This window comes from Maylandia zebra, linkage group LG22, assembly GCF_041146795.1.
Source record: "Maylandia zebra isolate NMK-2024a linkage group LG22, Mzebra_GT3a, whole genome shotgun sequence".
NCBI lineage: Eukaryota > Metazoa > Chordata > Actinopteri > Cichliformes > Cichlidae > Maylandia > Maylandia zebra.
In genome coordinates this window covers 12,883,155-12,905,041 of record NC_135187.1, presented here as the reverse complement: position 1 = coordinate 12,905,041, position 21,887 = coordinate 12,883,155, and the positions used below count along the sequence as shown (strand labels likewise).

Sequence of the window (21,887 nt, the reverse complement as noted above, 5' to 3'; positions counted from 1 at the left end):
GAAAAATGTATCAGGAAGGGTATCCAGCGTAAAATCTTTGACAAATGAAGCATGTGGATCCATCCACTGTGGCAACCCCGAGGGAAACGTGGGAAGCAGCTGAAAGTATCAGTACAAATGATAGTGACCTCACTTTTTTGTGTTAATAACAATTAGGCCATTGGAATTTCTCCAGACTTCCGCTTCCACGCTTGTGGCCTGATTCTCTTATACCCAAAGCGGAAAAGCAAGTTTTTAAAAAAGTGTTGTTGTAACTTTGAGTCGTTAATGCATTTAAATAATGTTCTATTCAGAGCGATCAATATTTTAAACAGCCTGTTTTCATTAAGTTTAACCTGATGGAAGGAGGTGGTATACTTGATTTATTTTATTTTTTTAAATTAACACGAGCAACATATGGACTTATTTTATTACCCTTTTCTTTAAAAAGGGGCACATTCAGGAGAGAGCAGCAGTCCTAATGAGCTGTTTAGAGCTACATTTTATTATAGCCGTAGCTGCTTAATACTTCAGGGAGATCAGTTAGTCTTGGTTCTATATTGTGTGGGAATATTGATTATTAAACACTCTTCCACATTATTCAAACTCCCACTCTGCATTATCTGTTTTCCTGACTCTGTCATGCTTATACAATTTGCTGGAGACGATGTTGCGATTGGTTCGAGCTAGCTGCTAGTGCTTCCTGGATGGTAATGTCATTGGCTTGACGGGCAGGGATGTAAACATCTGCTCAGCTGCTCAAAATAGACTTTGTAGCATCATCGTGACAAAATGGAGTGCCGGACATAACTGACACACACGTACATAATGTTGTGTTTGGCAAACACAGCAGACATGTTGCATTTGGTCGAGTGCAGCAGCTAGCCTCTGTCACTGTGCTCCTACTGTGATGTTTACAATTAGTTCCCAGCCAGTCAGCAGCAGGGACTCGATTAGCCATCCTTGTGTCAACAGTGAAAACGATACTTAAATTGAAGTCATCTCTTGCATCCACATAAGTCACGGTCCGCCTGTTACTAATTGACTGTCAACATCTGAGTGAACAGATGCGAATGACTGCCAAAAGATAATTACACTTGCGAGGAACTTATTTAGAATTTTTCCTTTGGCTCTGTTTATTCATTGCGGGATATTATCGTTTATCAATTAGACATGACGCATGCTTATTTTTCCTGTGATTGTGAAAGTGTAATGAATGATCTTTTCAGCACATTTAACAGGTACAATGGGGGATCTCTCTCTCTCAAAAGCTGTTGTGAAACAGTTTGCATATGTTATTCTGATTCCTCCCTCTCTGCTCTCTTGGCCTCTTTCGAGGTTTCACATTCTGGCACGAACATGCTTTCACTTTTCCTCCGCCGCTCGCTCTGCTGTGCTTTCACTGTGTACTTTCACTTTTTCTCCATCATGTTCTGTCTAATGCTCTCACCATTTCCATTTGCCCTTTGCAAGTACAGGCAACTGAAAACTTGTCAGTGATGGGTTTTTTCTTTTTCTTTTCTTCTCTTCCCCACTTTTGGGGCCATAGTTTTATGGCCCCCACATCCACAGTTGTGAAACCCAGCAGACCTCAAACTGTATAATTTTAGTACCGCTTTTAAAGTTATTGGTGCATCTAACATGTAAAGTATTACTGCCAGCCTTTTATTGAATCTGTATATGTCTGTTTTTCTTTTTACAGCAGTGTGCCTGCATTTAATAGTGAAGCAGCAGTAAAGACTATTTTACATCTGTTGAATTAGTCTGTTCAGGTTTTGGTTGGTCAGAGGATCCAAGGCAGTAATAGTCATTGCCTCGAGCTCAGAGACGCTGCAATGGCATTTTTTACGGTTTTGGTTGACATTATATAGAGTGAGCCATTAGCTGATTGTAATTGATGACAAAAGTAAATGCTTTTTGCAACAGTTGTTTATGACTACTTCTGTTTGAAGCTAGTGAGGAAACGTGAGGTTAAGTGGTTTGAACAGTTTGAATTAACACAACAGATTGAATGTTGCCAGATGTTTAACATTCATTTGGGGGTTCCAACACTGTTGCAGAGGAAAACGTAGCCTACATGAGCCATTTTAATGCTTCTAGTTCTATGACTGCACAGTTTTGCCTTTCTATTAGAGATAGGATTTTACACTAGACAGCTGGTTGCATTGTTCTTTGTTTTTCCTGTTTCTACACAAGCACCGACTCTCACAGCAACACACAGGCTGTATTGGTGTGACACCCGGCAGTTGTTAGTATTCTTCAGATTTTGCTGTTTAGTGATGGTTGCCAAGCAGCTTGTAGACACATGACTGTCACCTTCTGGTGCCAGTGTCATATGTCATGTCATATGAAATCCAAGCACTCGTAAAAATGTGTTTTTCTTTCTTTTTCTTTCCTTCAATTTTTTAATGACTTAATGAGCATTGAAGTCTTAAACATACCTATATTACAGTTTCCTATATTCAGTTACTTTATGCAAAGACAGACTTTTCGGTCCAGTTAAAGGGAAAAAAGAGATAATTTAGAGCGTGGTTACCTTTTGATTGGCATGTTATGAGAATAGTGTCCTTGCTTTCAAAGTTAAACACACCCGCTCGCTGACGATCAGCTTTAAGCGCCAAACAGTGACAATGAAAATGCCAAACATGAGACCACAAAGCAATACATGACAAAATCATTGGTACCTCCGTGTTTTACATGGGCACCACCCGGGCACCACCCACTCACAAAAAACTGAGTAATGATGAATGTCCGTTTACTGACATGTCTGTGTATTTGTGTTCTAGGTGTCGGCGTGGGGAGGTTACGTGTTTATTATCAACCTGATCCCGCTGCATGTGTTTGTGCTGCTCCTGATGCAACGCTACAGTAGGAGAGTCTATATCGGTAAGATGGTCACACACGCCAAACATGAGCACAGAGCGTGCGAGCACTCGCGCGAGACGACAACTTTCACCGTGCGGCTTGATATTTAAAACTCGCCCACATACCCGACTCTGTATTGGAGACTCGCTCGTGTTTTTAGATCTTCTCTCATTAGAATATGAATGTGGGAACTATACAGGAAAACGACCGCTCATGCACACATAGAATAGAATAGAATTCAACTTTATTGTCATTGCACATGCACAGGTACAGGGCAACGAAATGCAGTTTGCATCCATCCAGAAGTGCTTTAGTGATATATATATATATTAGCAATAATATAGATATGTGAGTATATTACAGAAATACATGCATACACACATGCATCTCACAACATGGCTGCCCGAGCATTTGACCCTGAAACAAGCTCAAATGCCCAGTCACGCCTGTGCCCGTCTCTCACAACAGCAAGCATCATCAGCAGACATCTATACACCCACGCACCACTTAGCAGTAAATGTATTCACCTGCTACCTGATCCTCTTTATTCTTTATTTATTTTTCTATTCTTTGCATATACCGGAGGTAGAGAACCGGTGAAGTGGGTAGGCTTGTTATCCCACAGATAACATCCGAGTTTCACGAATGCATGTGGTGGCTCCAGCACGTTATCCGTTGCCTCGGAGAACCCTCCACCGTCCTCAGCTCGGGATGAATTCACAGCAGACGCCACTATTGTGGTCAAGATAAATGATACCATGTCAAGTATCATCTCTGCATGATTATATGTTGTACTCACTGTAACTGGTAAGCACAGTCTTTGAGAGCACTGAAAATAAATTATCGCCTCTTCACCGTAAGAGGGCTTTGACCTACCTTTGCTCCTACAACAATTAAACTCTGCTTGGTGAAGCAGGGCTGTTAGAGGAGCTGGAAAAATTTCTACAGTCTTCCCTGTTCCTCAAGAATAGCTGCCTCATTCATCATGCCGCTTTTCGTAGTAAATGAAAGATGGGGAAATATATTTGTAGACTTATTCCGATGACAGAAAAAGACACCTGCTCTATTCCTTACCGCCTCTTTTCAGAGTCAGGTGTTGTTCAACTGCAATGAAGGAACACATAAAAAAAGCAGGGAGGTTTAAAAAAAAAAAGAAAGAAAATCCTAGTTTAATAAAATGCCTCGTAGCCTGTTCTCTCGCAATTCGTCTCTGTCTGTCATGAGTCAATAGCAGATGTGTGGAGAGAAAAAAAGATCGCTGAGGGCGGTCAGAGCTACTTCAAAAACGAGGCACACTCTTCAGGAAGAGTATGAAATCTTAATTAAAGTGGTGCATCTGCGAATTGGTTTCCTGAAGCTACAATGGTGGGAGTTGCACTGTTCTCAGCACTGTCATCTCACTTCGGGCCTCCCGACCACACCGCGCCGGGCCAACTCCCATTTTCTCAGTAAATGACATTGGATTAGGTATTTTGTATTTGCTCCCTCTGAGGTACAACAGTGAAAATCAATAGACTTTAAATACCCCTACCGAAGTTGATTTCCCTCAGTCGAACCCAAATTGTGCTTTTTTTTTTTTTTCTTAGTGTCGTTTTATTTTAATGATTTTACCTGTTTCTCCGCTGTTCTCCTCTCTACAGCTTACAGCACTTTCTACATTGTGGGCCTCATACTGTCCATGCAGGTCCCTTTCGTCGGCTTCCAGCCAATCAGGACGAGTGAGCACATGGCTGCTGCTGGTAAGTCTCATCCTCTGTACCTGCAGTATGAATGATCCTCTATTCAGCCTGGAACAACAGGTTCCCCTTTACAAAGCTCAAGCCACCTGATGATGAAGTCAGCAGTATTTGGAAGATACTGCTGCTCTTTATTCCAAATTTATGACTCACTCATAAACAGATGTCACAAATACATGAAGGTAAAAGCATATTTCTCTTTATCCTACCTAAAGCAGGAACAAGCAGTTATTTGTGCTAACAGCTGATCTAATCAGTATGTTTATATTGACTGAACAAATGTTCAGACTGTTCCCTTTAACTCGGATAAAACACTTCAGTTATTATGTGCCTTGAATTTCAATAGAGTAGTTTGGAGACCAACACTGTGTGAAATGTGGTTGAATAAAATAATTGAGCAATATATCTCTCAGGACCTTGCTCATCATATGGACGCATTGCAGAAATTATAATTATAATTATAATTCAAAGCTGTTATTTCAACTCTGTCTGCTGTGACTGTCAGGGAATTTCTGCCACAACCATAGACTGTAAATAAGAGATGGATGTAGCCACCATGACATCACCTGTTAGTTAGTGATATCCCATTTTAACGCCTCAGACTGAGCATTATGCCCATTGCAATCTTGGATTTATGAAACCAGAGGTGATGAGTGAGTAAGCCGGCTGCTCCCTTGTGTCCCAAGGGGTCACCACAGGGAATGGATCCGATATCTGATTTGGCACAGATTTTATTCCAGATGCCCTTCCTGATGTAACTCTCCCCGTTATCTGTGCTTGGCACCTGCACAAGGAATACACTAGTCTATGTCCTGAGGCTGGGTTTGTCTCCCCCCTCTTGGGCTTACCCCATCTTTCACTTCCAAATGTGATAACCTTTACAACAGTGCTGAATCAAAACCTGAAGAAATGCGCTCATAAGTTAGTGACCTGCCACTCACAAAGTAGCCATAGCATGAAACATGCCCTACTTTATCATATTTTACCCTAAATAGGACCATAATTTGCAAGTTGAATATCATTCTGTATAAAATGGTGCTTTTCTGCTCGAGCACTCAAATCACTTTGTACAACGTACTTCACCCATTCACGTAAGCACTTTTTTCTACCTGCTTTCTATCTAACATTCACTCTCAGATGAATGCATCTGAAGTTCAATCATTCTGATTAGTAGATGACCTGCTGTGCCTCCTGAGCTACAGCCAATTAAATAAGATTTGAACCCAGTGTTTAAGGCCTGGAATTTCACTTCAAGTCACTTCATCTGGATTTAAATAGCACCAAATCACAACAGCAGTTGCCTCAAGGTGCTTTATATTGTAATGTAGAGACCCTACAATAATACAGGGGAAAAAACAACAATCAGGTGGCCCCTTTTAAGAAAGAATTTGGCGACACTGGGAAAGAAAAACTCCCTGTTAACAGGAAGAAACTGTCCTTCCTTCAGACAGAAGCAGGCTCAGGTTGGTTGTGTGTGTGATGAGAAAGGCATCAGGAAAACTATAAAGTGAGCTAAAGAATTGTTTTTTTACTAAACTTCTTTTCAATCTTCTTTCTCCAGCAAGAGGTGTCGCCTCCTGCTGACAGTGAACGATATTGCAGGTTCATTTTCACTTACACACTTGTTTATAAACTCTGGCCACAAATGGAAAGTTAGGTCTTATTGCAGTTGTTTGTCTATTAAAGCTGGAACTGTGCAGGCTTGGTTGATGTCCAAAGCACCCTCTGGTGATTGCACATGCTCTAAGAGTGGTTGGCTGCTGCAGGAATTGAATCCCCTTGTGCCTACAGTGATAGTCACGCTCTGTCTGCAGGAGAACATTGGTACATCTATGAAATGGATATGGGTAAGCACCTACATGCCACCCATATGGGCTTAGCTCTTTAAGCACTGTTCATTTTGGCTTGTGGGTAGCTTATTAAAGCTTGTTGAGTATTGTCTCTCAAGTGTGAGCCCCATCTGCTTGCTGACAGCATGGATGGGTGCGTACATATGTGCACGATTCATTTACGTTGTTGGCAGCTTTAAGAAGATGAGCGGAGGCCTTTTGGAGAATTCACTTAACGCCACAGCAGGTAGGTGTACTCTGAAGTGTCCCTGTTTTCCTGGATCTCTCCAACACAAACAGCATTACGAGAGGCTTTGAAGAATGCACCATCAAAAATCATCTCTGCCTCTCTGCGTTTTTGGCTCCCCGCTCGCTCTCAGAGCAAGTGTGGTTTTATGTCGCTCTGGGTAGCAGCTGCTCAGAACATCTGGTGGTAGCATTCACGGAGCACAGTGGGAGGCAGGAAGAGAGTGACAGAGCAATGGACCTGTCGGTACCGCTGAGATGTCGGCCCCTGAGGCAGGAAAGCAGAGTGGCATGGTGTGACAAGCGTGTTAGCGTCATGGCGGCACTCCAGGAGACAGGCAGGGGCTTAACCTTGGAAATGGGTGAGACCTGCTGTAGGCGATCGCTGAGGGTGGAGAAAAGCAGGGAAATATCACAGAAGGTTTGTTGAAAGGTGGTAGGTGATGAAAAAGGAGCGGCGGGGGGGGATAACAGGATCTTTTCACGCTTTTCAATTTTTTTATATCAAATTTGCCAAACACAGGCACGCTGGGGAAAAACAGCTCAACAAAATGACAGAGGAAGGAAACGGGAAAAGCAAGTATAACCTAAGGGGCTGAAAAAGAATGACGAGACAATAAAAGGAGAAAGGTTTATTTACACACATTTGTTCCATGCATTTGAAATATGCTGTCCAGCAATATTCGTCTTTCACATCTACGTGAGTAGCCAGCAGGGCTGTTGTTGAGTGCTTTATGGGTATACTGTTTAAAATCACAGTGCTTCTCGACCGTGTAAGCTTGCTTTGCTCCCTGCAGAATGCAGCATCAGTAGGAACCTCCTCAAATATTCAGTGTGAGTTTCCTCTGTATGTTGGCTCACGTTCTTCTGTCTTTTTCTCAGGTGTGTTTGCACTCCTCCAAGCCTATGCGTTCCTGCAGTACCTAAAGGACAGGCTGACCAGACAGGAATTCCAGACACTGTTTTTCCTCGGAGTCTCTCTCGCTGCTGGTGTGGTCTTCCTCACAGTGATCTATCTCACATACACAGGTCTGTATGTCCTGATGCACATGCTGCTTCCATACATCGTAAGCAGTGTCATTTGTTTGTTTTCAGTTCTCAGAGGTTTTTTTTTTTAAATCATCTTAAAGGGTAAAGTGTGTAAAATACCACTACTAGATGTGAGCAGTCAATTCTGTTTTCTTACCACTTCCATTTCAACTGCATAATCCCGGCTGCAGTAGGACCTGATCATTGTTTATCTACACTGAGAGTAGGCTGTCAGTCTGCTGTTTACCTCAGCTGTCAATATACTTTGTTTCCACATCTAATTACTTTGGAGGCTCTAAAACTTTGTGTTGAAAGCTGATACAAGTCAATGAGTCAGTGACGCTGACTTCCATCTGACAGCAATACTGAGGTTAGTTGTCGAGGATATGCTGAGTGGGGTAAGGAAAGCTGTTTATGTTGTGTTACCTGCTGTTAGTGAAACTTTCTTTGAAGTGACTCGGCCACTTGTAAGAATGTAGTCACGCTGTTTTATTGGAGGGAAAGTGTGATATTTTTTCCCCCCCCTTTTTTCCTAGGACACTCGAGCCTAACATTAGCTAGCATAATGTAGTTGTGGCAATGTGGTAATCAATAAGCATGTTTATGCACATTTTCATGTGTTAGTCCTGACTTAAGTTGAGGAGATTAAGTTTGAGGTGAGGAGGAAGAGGAGGGGAAATGAGGAAGGAAATGGAGCAGCGGTGGACAATTGGAAAAAACGCAATGACAACGAGATGATAAAATATACAGGTGTAAATGTTGAATGGTTGCATGTAGTTTGAAAGAGTTGTCTGTGATCTTGAAATTAACTTAAAAGGAGTAATACATGGTGGCTGGTCTCTAACCACAAACATAAAATGCAGTTAGGCAGAACGGCGTCGTCCATCACAGCCACTGTATTCAAGATGGCCTCCACAAACTAGCGCCCACTCTTTTTGAAGACATAATTATACACTCATCAATTTATGTTTGTAAGTACATTGTTCTTTTTTTTTTTCCCTTTTAAATAAATTCTCAAAGTACTGACTGCACCTTATTCTTAGTAGTCAGATTTGTCAGATTTTTGCTTTCAGCTTCACTTTTAACAGTTTTATAAAATCAGCCAGAGCTAGCAAATTCAATCATGAGCTTTTAGTTTGGGAACAGTTTGAGAAGGTACAACTATTTTAATCATTTTAGCATGGCTTCAAGTTTACCAGCAGAATAAACAGTGTTCACAGCTGAGCATTGGTTAAACGTGCTTCCCACCCAGTCTAACAAATACAAAGATCCTCTTTGTTGAGAAATGAGTCTTAGAAAAAAATGCAAATCAAACACAGATGGATGGTAGGTGCACTTACGTGGCAAGATTGGTTGAGAGACGGTCAGATAACTTCATAGCTGATGATTACTTTCTAATAAGACAAAGTGGAGGATGATAATGTTTTCATCCTGTGAAAAAAAACCACGACTAGGGCTGCCACAAACGATTATTTTGGTAGTCGACTAGTCACCGATTATCTTTGCGATTAGTCGACTAATCAGATTCTGCATCCATTGGACATAAAACATACAGCTTATTGCACCAGCAGCATCTGCTCTTATATAACTATCATTAGCTTATAGCTTGGAGTGTTTAAGGTCTGTGCTAACTAAAAATAAAGACAAGATGACAGTTTATTAAATTTTAATGAAATTTGCAGATTGTTTCGGTGGAGCATCTCACACTTCTGATAATCAGTTGCCTGCCTGACGTTTATTCAGCTGTGTAAAAACTTTAATCTCAGCCAAACCGATTTACTCAGGAACAAATAAAATACAGAAAAAAACCCAAACAATAACATTTTTAAGTTATCTAAGTGACTTATATATCATGTTTAACCTGAGTAGTGAAAGACAGTGGTGGGTTTGAAAACGATTTGCCGGGAGTCCGGTGTTCTCACGGGAGCTATCGAGCTGGTGGGTAACAGACGTCTCCGAAAACGTCGGAGCGCTTTTGAAAATATGTGGTGTCCTGATAAACTGAGCAGATATTTGAGGTTTACACAGCTACATTCTCGCCTGAAAATATGTTAAACTTTATTTTGTGACCCAGAAAGAATAATAAGAGTAATATAAAAACTAACTAGCTGCGCCATTGTTGACAAGTGCGCTGGGCTGCGCTATGAATTATGGGACACAGCTTCTTCTTCGGGGTTTAACGGCAGCTGGCATCCTTGTACATGCAGTGCTGCCATCTTCTGTTTCAGTCCGTTATTACACTCTTAAATCCTGCTACTTATTCCTGCAGCTTTTGGGATCTTACAAAGCTTCAAACGACGCGTCGACTATTAAATTAGTCGTCGACGATTTTAATAGTTGACGTAATCGTGTCTAGTCGACTAATCGTGGCAGCCCTAGTTGAGATTTGTTGGGCAGCTAGCCTTTTGTGAAAGGAACCATTAACTAAATTTCAATGTTGATCCAGATCTGGGATTTCTGCCATTCTGCATTTTGTTTTCTTCTTTTAGCCAAAAGTTAGAGCGCTCCTAGTCTATTCCCCGATGATCTAACCTCCGGGCCTCTCCATCGGGTTTTTAACTCGCGCTCGTGTTTGTCAGAAAATGAAACCTGGAAGGCAAATGATAAACAAATATAAACTGATATGATTGCTGCAGCTTTGCTGTTAGAGAAAATTTGTGGAGGCTTGTGCTCCACCATGTGAACTGCTGTTTTTGATTGTGCCGGTTGGACCCCAGCGCGTGCAGCCAGCTGGTCAAACTTTATCCTTGTTGATGTTTTGCCCATTATTTTCAGTTTGTGGCCAAAGGGCTCGAGTTTCAGACGGTTTAAAACGTTGCCTTCTTGCTGTTTATTTATTGATTTTTCTTTCTTTTTTCTTTCCCCCCCTTTTTGTCTCCTGCTGAAGGGTTTGGGTTTAAGAGCACAATTCGGCTGACTGATTAGACTTTAAAGGCCACATAAGTCTTTTACCGTCATATTTTAAAAGCATTAAGATATGGAGAATTTGGTACACAACAGCCCACCGAGGAAACTTTAAAACGATGTAATCTCACTGGATTTTCCGCCTGTATCGTGTGTGTTGCTTCAAACTGGCCTCATATGTTGTTAACTGATCAAATACAGAGTTGCTCGTAAGCGAATTTAATATGTATTTATTACATGACTGTCTACTTCAAAGTGCTTACAGATCAAGTCCATCTGTCAGAGAGTCTCACATTAAGATCTTTAAGTAGGCCTTCCACTGTCTTCTCTAAATATCCAGATGTTGCCGAGTTCACCATTATGCGTGGGTATTTACCAAACCTCTTGATCCTTCCTGTTTCAAAGGCCCCTTTGACCTCATCTTGCATCTTTACAGATAAGTTTTCCGAATTCTAGAGCCCAACTTTGAAGATTCATTTTGGCAGACCCGCATCAGGTCATAGAGAGAGCACGAAAGAGTTTTCTCATCTTTGATGTGGTTTATCGAGGCGATTTCCCATAAACGTGACCTCGGTGAGACTTTTTTCCAAAACAAACTTTGCTGCAAGTAAAAAAAACAAGACATCTCTTTACTGCAAGATTTTCGAACTTGTGAAGGACATCTATGTAATGGAGAAATGTGCTCTCTCTCGCTCTCTCTCTCCTGCTGAATCTTAAAGGAAATCAATGTTGTGGGATTTTTTGTGTTTTGGAAATTACCGTAACTGTTTCTTGTCATCACTTTTATTTCCTTTTTAGTTTATGTTCATTCGTCCATCCATGAAGCGTATCCCAGCTGTCATAGGGAGCGAGGGGGGGACCAGTCTATTGCAGGGCTAACACATAGAGACAGACAAGCAGTCACACTCACATTCACATATAAGGGCAATTTAGAATAATCAGTTAACCTAACTCCACTAACTGCATGTCTTTGGACTGTGGGAGGAAGCCAGAGTACTCACACAAATGCAGAAAGGCCCAGGCCAGATGTTGGAGTTGAACTCAGCACCCTCTTGCTGCGAGGTAACAGTGCCAGCACCAGTTTATGTTCATATACAAGTAATAATATGAGGATAATAAAATGTATGAATAACTTAACTGCTTGATTTGTGAAAGAAATGGCATAGAAATGGTCTACATCTGTTATTGAAACTGTAGATTTGAGCCCCTGGAAATAGCTGACTATACAAAATGACTATTTCCTTAACGGTTATTTCAGATATCTTTAAATTAAAGCTAAGAGTCTCGTCTTGATTGCCATATTCCTGCAAATTATCTAGACTCCTCTGTCCTCTGGCTTGTACTAAGAGCAAAGACACGATGGCACATTATAGCCGACATAATGCTGGCATGCTTGGACTGTTAGGACCTTCCTGCCTTAGAATTGATTGGCCTCTCATATGGATGCAGAATCCCAGTCTCCTGAGGATAATTGCTTCATCTAATAAATGCTGTGATCTGTCTCCCATCTAAATGGAGCTGTGGGAGTTGAAGACAGTTTTTGAGGTGAGACTGCGCATGTCTCACTCCTCTGGTCTGTCAGGACATCCCCACTCCCCTCAAGTCTGCAGCATTATACCCGTGTGGGTTTTCTCTGTATCTTTAACTCGGAGCCAAGCATCGATTGATTAAATCAGTGTCATCCTTTAAATCAGCTCTCAGTAAAACACCATCTTTCTCTTGCCTGCATTCGTTAAGAGCTTTGTTCAGAGTTTTATAGATTAAACACGTTTTTCATATTATCTTTTAAAGAGCAGCACAGGACATGTCACAGCCGTATGTTGGTACAACATGACACAAAATCTAGAAATATGTAAGAGTTTTAGCTCCCCCCCCTGTGAGAGCCTACAACAGCCCGCGAGCAACAGTTCAGCTGAAATGTATTTCAGATCAAAGCTCAACCAAAATAAGACATTTGTATGCGCACATAAAATACCCTGTGCGGCTTAATTTGCAGCCTAAACGGTTTCAGTTACATTCATAAACAAGTCAATTCCAGTAATTAAGTAACATCAGCTGAATATATTCTCAGCACTGACACATTCTCCACTGAGAGCTTTCTGGGTTTTGAACTACAGTTGGCAGAAAGTTTAGTTGTAATGTTGATTTAACTAAGTGATAACAAAGAAATGAATGCAAAAATGACCAATAATGACCAAAAAAAGAACATCTTTAGCTGTCAAGAGACATCCAGTGGAAGTTTATGATGTAATGATTTTATGACTTGGTTCGGTCTGATTTGTTCTGAAATACGGTGAAAACCCAACTGAGATTTTCACGGCTTTAATGCTAGCAGTATATTCTACTCGTCATTCTTGTTATCCTCGGGCAGTCTGTGCTACAGATTTCCAGGCCAGTAGGTTGGATTATATATATTTTTTCTTTGTATTTATTGAGAGCTGCACACTTGGGCAGAGTTCGCCCTATAAATAATTACATATTGTTGCAACAAAGGGGAGGCAAATTAAAGTTTCTGTTATATTTTTGTTCCTCACAATGACGTGCTGTAACAAACAACTTTAATCTCGCTCGTCTTTATATTAACCCCTCCGAACCCCCAGTTGCAGTCCTCGTATTTCACGTCTGAAATGGAAAGCATTTAAAGATGAGCCTCTCTTTATTGATCGTCTTTTTTTCTGCCTCTAGGATACATTGCTCCGTGGAGTGGTCGTTTCTACTCTCTCTGGGACACCGGGTAAGCTCTGCTGACCTTCACACTCTCGCTGTCGATGGGACGCTTGTTCAGCCGTGTGTGTGTGTGTGTGTGTGTCCTGAGATGGATATTACCCCCCCCCCCCCCCCTTCCCCTCTCAACATCCCAGAGGGGAAAACTGTAGAGCACAAGCTGTGTTGAAGTATTGTCTTACTCCCAAAAAGCACCAGGCAGTGCTATGTTTTCCAAACGCTCCGCAGTGTGTTTGATATTTCCGAATCAATGCCCCCCCCCTCCCAAATACCCCAGTTTGCTGACTAAAGCAGTAACTGATGCCTCCCCCCTTCCTTTCCTTCGGAGGCTGATACTAATTCCTTAATGTGCTGTGTGTTGTTTCTTTCCCAGCTGTAATAACAAAACACTTGAGAGAGAAATATTTAAGATTGTACAGAAAGTGCTGTGTAAAAGCCCATTAGGAATAAACAGGGAACACACAGATCAGAAACTACTAACAGAAAAGTACATTACTCATCAGTAGTGCTAAATTTCTTCATATTTTACCATAAGCATGTGGGGGAGCAAAATTACCCCCCGACCACACTCATAATTCTTGAGTTAATCAGGAGGATCTATTGTATAATTTGTCTCAACACTCCCAAAGCATTCAGCTCGACATGAATTACATGTCTCTTCCCTCCTTCCGATTTCTCCCCTCCTCCCTTATTCCTACATGCAGCTACGCTAAGATCCACATCCCCATCATAGCGTCGGTGTCGGAGCACCAGCCGACGACGTGGGTGTCCTTCTTCTTTGACCTCCACATCCTGGTCTGCACCTTCCCAGCGGGCCTCTGGTTCTGCATCAAGAACATCAACGATGAACGCGTGTTTGGTAGGGGTCTTAAATGAATGAAAACAGGATTTTTCTCTGTGGTGTGGAGAATGAGGAGTGATCCAGTATGTTATAAACCACCACAAATGTTTTTGTTTTGTTGTTTAAGTCGTTTAAACCTCTTTAATCTAGACACAGTGATGCTGTCCGTGTTCAGACTAAAACATCTCAACCACTATTTAGTGACTGGCCCTGAAATTTTATGCAGACACTCCTGGAGTCACCTGACTTTTAGTGCCCCCACTAACTTTTTATTTTATATCTTAATGAGGTTCGCTTGTGTATTTTTAAATGAATAGTCTCTATAAAAGAATTTCCATTCATCGTTTTATCGTCTTCATCACATTAAATTTGAAATGTGTAAAGATGGAGGTTACTCTCTTTACTTGCTTTCTTGTCTTCAGTATGTTTTATCTAACAAGGGTGAAAAAAGCTGCAAAACTCATTTAAAGATGTGCAGTTCTGAGACTTAGATGAAGCCTATTAGAGAGCTAGTCAGGACCCACCTACCAGTAAGCAGCAACACCCCTAAAAATGGGCAATGTTGAACCCTAATATGGTTCAAATGGGTGTTGATTTTTAAAGAGGCTGCTTTAGGGTTGGAGAATTTAACAGTTTATGCAGCCAGCCTCATCGGGCCCTTTCAGGAACCTTTTATTTGCTGTTTTTTCACCCTACTTATCCATCATTGGCATCTTCAAGTTAAAAATTTATAGAAAACAGACAAACCTGTGTGCAATGGACAATGGACTTTTGTCGTGAAGACGGAGCTGAGCGGAAAGACGAAGCTTTCTTTTACTAGTTGGTTTACTAGCAGTCCAGACCCCTTCACCTGTGGTTATGATTTCCTAGTAATGACTGAAACTGAAAGAGGAAGTTGTCTAATGCAAGTAGCTGAAATTAATTTCCTCTGCAGGGTAGCAGGGCTCATCCTTAGAGATAAGGTAAGGAGCTCAGACATTCAGAGGGATCAAGGAGTAGATCCGCTGCTCCTGTGGTTGAAAGCAGCCAGTTGATATGTTTTGGGCATCTGGTTAGGGTGATTCCTGGGCGCCTGCCTTTGGAAGTGTTCTGGCTATGCCTCCAACCTGGGAGGAGACTCCAGGGTAAACTGAGAAACCACTTATGAGTTTATCTTTCTCATCTGCCCTGAGAATGCCTCGGGATCCCCCAGGAGGAAGTGGAAAGTATGGCTGGGGAGAAGGATGTTAAAATCCCCTAGTCTGCTGCCACGACAACCTGATGTTGGATATGCCACGGACAGATGGTTATTGTTGTCAGTGATATAATGGTGAAATTCCACCTGCTTTTAGCAGCACATAGATGCATTTTAAGCTCGGTAATTGGATGCTTCTTATTGAAACCCACCTAAGAAGTCATTTATCCTGTCATGTATAGAGCTTCTACGTTTGACTTTTCAGTGACGAACCAGGTATTTTCTAATTTGTCTTGAGAAATTTAACGACCGATAATTCAACCAGGAGGATTTCATGCCCATCGCAGCCTTAAATTCTCCAACAGTCAGGCCTGTAATATTGTCTATGGAGCAAATAAATAGGTATTTCAGAGCCAGGGATTCCTGAAATAGCTCCTCTGTCATACCTGATTCATTGTCAGCTGGGATTAGCTCTTGAATTAATAATGGTTCTGTTTTTAGTGGAGTTTATTTGATCATCTGTGATTAAAATGCATGATTTATATAAAATAAAAATAAAAATGGGTAGAATGTCGTGACTAGGAGACTGGTCTGTGGACAGTGCATCCTTTCTCGAGTAGCTTTAAGCACTCTCAGCTTTGAAAAAGCCTGAAATAATGAGATTGAACTTCTTTATACAGCAGCTTAAATAAAACTTAGGGTTAGACAGCCAAGATGGAGGGCAAGGAACCCTTCAGTGCTGGAAACAAAGTCCTTCAGCAGCCCGTTTCTCCCACAGACTTAATTAGCCAATTACAGGTATTGATTAGCCACACACCTGTTGAGCCGGGTCGGTGCTTTTCAAGGACAAAGAACAGCCAGTGCTCCTCTATTCAGGGTTTGAGATCTGCAGTGCTAACATAGACTGATTATTCAGTGTTACTCTAACAACTCAATTTCTCTTTCCGTGTCTTTATCTGCCTCCAACACCGACTCATTTTGTCTCTTTTATATTCACGCCGTCTTTCTCCTTGTCTCACCTTTGTCGACTTTGCTTTCCTTATTCTCGGTTTTTTAACTTTCTGTCAACCACCGCCTTCTTTGTCTCCTGCCTTCCAGTGGCTCTCTATGCCATCAGTGCAGTCTATTTTGCCGGCGTGATGGTGCGTCTGATGCTGACTCTGACTCCGGTCGTCTGCATGCTGTCAGCCGTGGCTTTCTCCAGCGTCTTTGAGCATTACATGGGAGACGACACAAAGAGGGAGAAACCCCCTGCTGAGGACAGCAGCGACGAAGATGACAAGAGGAACTCCGGGAACCTCTACGACAAGGTCAAAGCACGGCAGAGAAACTGCTGAATTTACACTTCACTGATTTTCAGTATTGATAATGCTACACTTTGTTGATGTCATGTGACAGGTCAAGTTGCTGTGGGACTAAACTTTTGGCTGGGAAAAATGTAATAAAATGAACAAAGTGAAAAAGCTGTCAACAAGTGAACACCCGTGGGGTGTTTCACACTTTCGTGGTACCTTTTGGGGTTTGGATTCATCAGTTGCGTATTTGTCAGCTTCCCTCCTCACTCCCCACCAGTTTGGATAAACTGTGATTCAGCTGTGATTCAGCAGCAACTGTTTGATTCTGTTGCTATAATTTTAGCCGCCTTTGTTGAACGTTGAACTCTTTTCTGTAGTCACGGCTGAGGATGCGTCAGTTGCAGCCTGCCACGTAATTCCATCTTTCTTTTTTTGCTTTCTCCAAAACACCTCTCTCTTCTAGAGAGGTTTCTAAAATGCCTTTTTTATCTGAAACGACACACTTCATAAAAATACTGGCAAAATGGCAAATATCAAAGGTCGTCGGCCGAGTTTGCACACAGGTTTGGGAACATTGAATGACGTCAACACGTTTAGATCTGAAATTTGAGGTTTAAGCCCTTTTTGTGTTTCAGTTTTGTCCTTTGAATGTGTCATGGTTACATGTGGATACTTGATTAGTTAGCAGCTTAATTGAGATGTATTTATTCAGGTAGTCTAATTAAGACCACAGTCTCATTTAAAAGACAAACCTGTGAACAAATTACATGCATATCACATTGCATTTTGACCGCTCGCTGACACAAGGCACCAACAGGAGGAACAAGGGAAGAGCTTAAAATAGATTCGGCTTCTGGTGCAGTGGTTGGCCCCCTGTTGTTGTGTCTAGAATTTGCCCAAAGCTTCACTACTTACAAGTTATAAGGGGGTTGTAAGCTGCCAGAAATTGAAATTGGACTTCAATTCCTGACATCTCCTGGAAGTTTTCGGCACCGCTTCCAGATCCCCGTGCGCCCACTGCAATTTACAGCAACAGAAATCTCACTTTTCCTGCAGTGATGGGTTCAAAAGTTAATTTTCATGTCTATCATTCATGCTGTCCCTCTTTATTGAGTTTCAGCATGCAGTTTGGGTGTGAGAGGAAGCAACTGAAGGTGTTAATTTGGTACAAATCATCTCTGGTGCTTTTTTTTTTTTTTTTTTTTTACTTCAGGTTTCTTGCTGCTCATCACAGGGATTTTCTCACATTTCTCACTGATATGTCTTCACACAGTAGAGGAAAAAAAGCTGAGGATACTCTAAAATACTTCTCTTATTAGTTCATTCAATAATTTATCGCACTCAATAATTCAGATTTCTGGAAAGCTTCAGACTCGTTTGCCAACCCTCCTGATGGTGTTTTGTCTCCCCCTGCAGGCCGGCAAGGTGCGCAAACACGTGTCGGAGCAGGAGAAAGCAGAGGAGGGTTTGGGTCCAAATATCAAATCCATAGTCACCATGCTCATGTTGATGCTGCTCATGATGTTCGCCGTCCACTGCACGTGGGTCACCAGCAACGCCTACTCCAGCCCCAGCGTGGTGCTCGCCTCATACAACCACGACGGGTGAGAGCGCTCCGCCGTGCCGAACGCTGCGTACATGGATGTAAAGCAACTGCAAAGAGCAGAGCAATGCCTCCCATGATGCTTCATAATGAAGAAGGATGGGCTCCTCCACCTTGCATGCAAATTAGCACGTATGTGTGTTGTGCAGCAAGAGAGCCGAGCATATTTCACAAGGGGATTGGAGAAATAATGATATGTGAGGCCGTACCTGATTAACTTTTAATCTTCTAGGTCACAGTAAGCATCTTTTAGGTTACAAAAAGCTGATGTATTATTCTCTCAGACTCTTTACAGGCATAATTATTCTTTTAAAGCATTGAGGAGGAAATATTGGAGACCGAGACTAAGTGGTAGATGCAAGTTCTCATGCATATATTAATGGTACTACAGTAGTTCTCAGACAGTGGTTTAGCTATGCTGCTGGGAGCAGCGTGCCTGTCACTCTTTTTCTTGCACGTATACGCCCACACACACAGACGTAATATGATTACCATACCTGGAGCTAATTGGTTCCCTGGCTTCATGTCTGCTCCCTCTGCGCGAGGTAAATTTAGGACGTGAACATTTAAAGTGCAAGGTGTTGTTTTTTTTGTTTTTTTTAAACCCTCAGTTCATTATATATGGATGCTCTATTTTCAGCTGTTGTTGCCCTTCTGATTTAAAGTCCTAAATGAAATATTAATGGCTTCCTCAGCTATATGCCTGCCAACCAACGCGGTTACCTGTCAACCTTATTTTTTCTTTTTTTTTCCTCCCCCTTGTTAGGACGCGTAACATCCTGGATGACTTCAGGGAGGCTTACTACTGGTTAAGACAGAATACTGATGAGCACGCACGTGTCATGTCCTGGTGGGACTACGGTTATCAGATAGCGGGCATGGCTAACAGGACCACTTTAGTGGACAATAACACGTGGAACAACAGTCACATAGCGCTGGTAAGGGCTGTTATCGTCTTTCTTGTCTTCATCTGTCTTCTTCCCCGTTTTGCTCGTGGATCAAAGCACGTGCAGAGAAATCAATGGTTTCTTCTCGCAGCTGCTGGATGATTAGCAAGCTCTTCACTTATTTATTTCTTTCTTTTTAAATGTAATTGCCATATTGTATAAAACGGCCGCTTCCAACAAGCCAGATAATCTTGTTTCCTTAAACTTTTTCCTATTGAATTTACACTGTAGGGAGATTTCAGTTAATTGCTGTCAGATTCTGTGGGTTTGATTTATTCGTTTTTCCTCTCTGCTGCCAAATGTAGACAAATGTTTTTGCCTTTTAAAGCCCCTCTAGCTTTCTTCACTCTCACTTCCTACCCAATGCCTGTTGTCTCGTCGGCATCTGTCCACAGGAAACGTCATCAGAGTATCATGCATCACGGATCTCCATTTAACAGCTCTTTTGTCCCGCAGCTCTGCCGAAGCGTCGTCTCTTGTGAAACGGGTAAAGCTCAGTTAAAGGATAACTTCTCAATCGCCATCACTTTCTTTCTAGGTGGGGAAAGCCATGTCTTCCAATGAGAGTGCAGCCTACCAGATCATGAGGTCCCTGGACGTGGACTATGTGCTTATCATCTTCGGAGGTGTAATTGGTTACTCGGGCGACGATATTAACAAGTTCCTGTGGATGGTGAGGATTGCCGAGGGTGAGCACCCTAAGGACATCAGGGTGAGTGTAACACAGCAGCAGCGCCTGTAAATAGAGCTCGAGTTTTCTCTGAGAAGGAATGGAGCTGGACTTACACAGCAGTAAAATCAATGTTTCCTCTTACAAAAGTCAAGGTGCTTTTTCAAACCCTTCTCACCTGAACAGAAGCAAAGATTACTCATTGCATTGTTCAAAAACAAGACGTCAGCCAGGAAACCCTGAGATACACTCACAAGGTCCCTTATTCAGGACTTTCATAACAGCTGCTTTTTGTTATTGGAGCAGAAAATGGACCAGCGTACGTGCAGGGCTTTTCTGTTCTTTGACTGCTAATAGTCTCAGACTGCAAACCAGATTTTACCCATTTATACACACTTCCAGAGTGCTCTTTGTTAAGGGAGACTTACTGTGCTCATTTCCAACGCCACATTTTTATTCTTGAATAAGTGTGGCTGTGTGTGTTCCAGAGCTCTTGCACTGGGCCTTGGTGCCATCTACCATTTCATCCACTACCTGAAATGAGCTTTAACTCCTCTTGCTTCAGCACCAGCCTCTTTTCGTCATTTATCTTGGAATTGGGTGCCCCTCGTAAACAGCAGGTTAGCAGGGTTAGAGCTGTGTGTGTGTGAGATGAACAGATTAAGGATATCCGCTCTCACTGACATCATGAGGAGACGAGAGTAGAAAGTGGAAAGATGTTTAATACCCTGACCCCTGGCTGTCAGGAATGATCTGTAAATATACAAATTTATTGCAGGTAGTATGATGGAAAAAATGAATTTATAATAGAAAATAAGGAAAATGATAATAGATCTACTTTAATGAATACAACAAATTTGTTCTTTTGCATCATGGATATACAGATTTGGCATTTAGTGTCTTGTGGCAGAACATACTGACTGGAGGAAGTGCCGACTGAATCACAGGCCTTTTGATTGGTGGACACCACACTCTGCCTGTTCCTGAGCCATAGTCGTGCTGTTATATTAAAGCATTTTTCTTGTGAACTTGTATGGTCAGGATTTCATTTTTTTAGCATTCTGTACTTTGCTGTTGTTGCTTCCCGACTTTCAAGGTTGTTTGGCTAATTTAGTTTTTAACCGAAGAGAGAATTGCATTTTGTTACCCTTGTAACTCCGATCCAGTTTGTATTCACGCTGAATTTTTACAAAGAAAGACGAGTAAACACGAGTTTCAAGGACAGTGACGCTATTGTGTTTCATCAATACTGCTGCATTGCAAATCAGCAGAAAATCCGGCAGCGGGACTGTGGAGGCGCCAGTTTTCAGGCTTCAGTCACACAGGCCGGCGGTCGACAACCACGGGGAGAAACAAAATAATTGTGTATTGCACGGTCAGTTTGTGAGTGGTTGTTGGCAGGCACTATGTGAAATTGGTCGCAAAGAGGGGTCTACATTGTAAACCACCGTGCGGCACCACCTTGGTTTGGTCACCTTTCTGCTGCAACCAGCGTGTATCGAGCGTAATTTTTATTTTGAGCGCAAACAGTTTCTAGTTTCACTACTGCTCTGCGAGTGTTTGCAGACCAGTTGGTGCCTTCAATTCAAACTGTGGGTGACCACGGCAATCTGCTAGATACCAAAGCAATCAAAAGGAGGACTCTTTGACAGCTGCTAACACGATCTCCAGGGTCCAATCGGGGAATACAGCGAGCCCGTCCCACTGAAACCCAAGTAACGTAGCAGAAGCTACTTTAGAGCTCTGTGTGGTCATAGTAGGGTCACCACAGCAGGCAGCAACCGTTTTCTTGACACAACCCCAAAGGGCGATTTGGGTCTTCAGCTGGAATTAAACCAGCAACTATGTGAAGCAAACGTGCAGACCACTATACCAGAACAATCTACCCACTGAAACAATTAAGCAGCAATTTAACTTGGATCAAGGTTGGAATTTTCCAGTTTAGAGGCATTTCTTATATTCTTCCTACTCCATTTAATTCAATAAGGCTGTGCTAATTGTATGAATGGCTTCAAGGAACAAACATGCTGAATATTACCTGGTTC

General features: G+C 42.1%; 1 protein-coding gene across 1 annotated transcript in view; it reads left to right on the top strand.

Annotated features, from left to right (window-relative positions):
* The window catches only part of LOC101478849 (dolichyl-diphosphooligosaccharide--protein glycosyltransferase subunit STT3B), a 105,374-nt gene that overhangs the window by 74,853 nt on the left and 8,634 nt on the right, over positions 1-21,887 (top strand). The window contains exons 5-13 of the mRNA XM_004548999.4: positions 2,766-2,865; positions 4,485-4,583; positions 7,538-7,684; positions 13,274-13,322; positions 14,017-14,171; positions 16,426-16,637; positions 18,039-18,226; positions 18,992-19,163; positions 19,711-19,884. Of these exons, the coding sequence (XP_004549056.1) occupies positions 2,766-2,865; positions 4,485-4,583; positions 7,538-7,684; positions 13,274-13,322; positions 14,017-14,171; positions 16,426-16,637; positions 18,039-18,226; positions 18,992-19,163; positions 19,711-19,884 (1,296 nt within the window). The remainder of the gene's footprint in view (positions 1-2,765; positions 2,866-4,484; positions 4,584-7,537; positions 7,685-13,273; positions 13,323-14,016; positions 14,172-16,425; positions 16,638-18,038; positions 18,227-18,991; positions 19,164-19,710; positions 19,885-21,887) is intronic.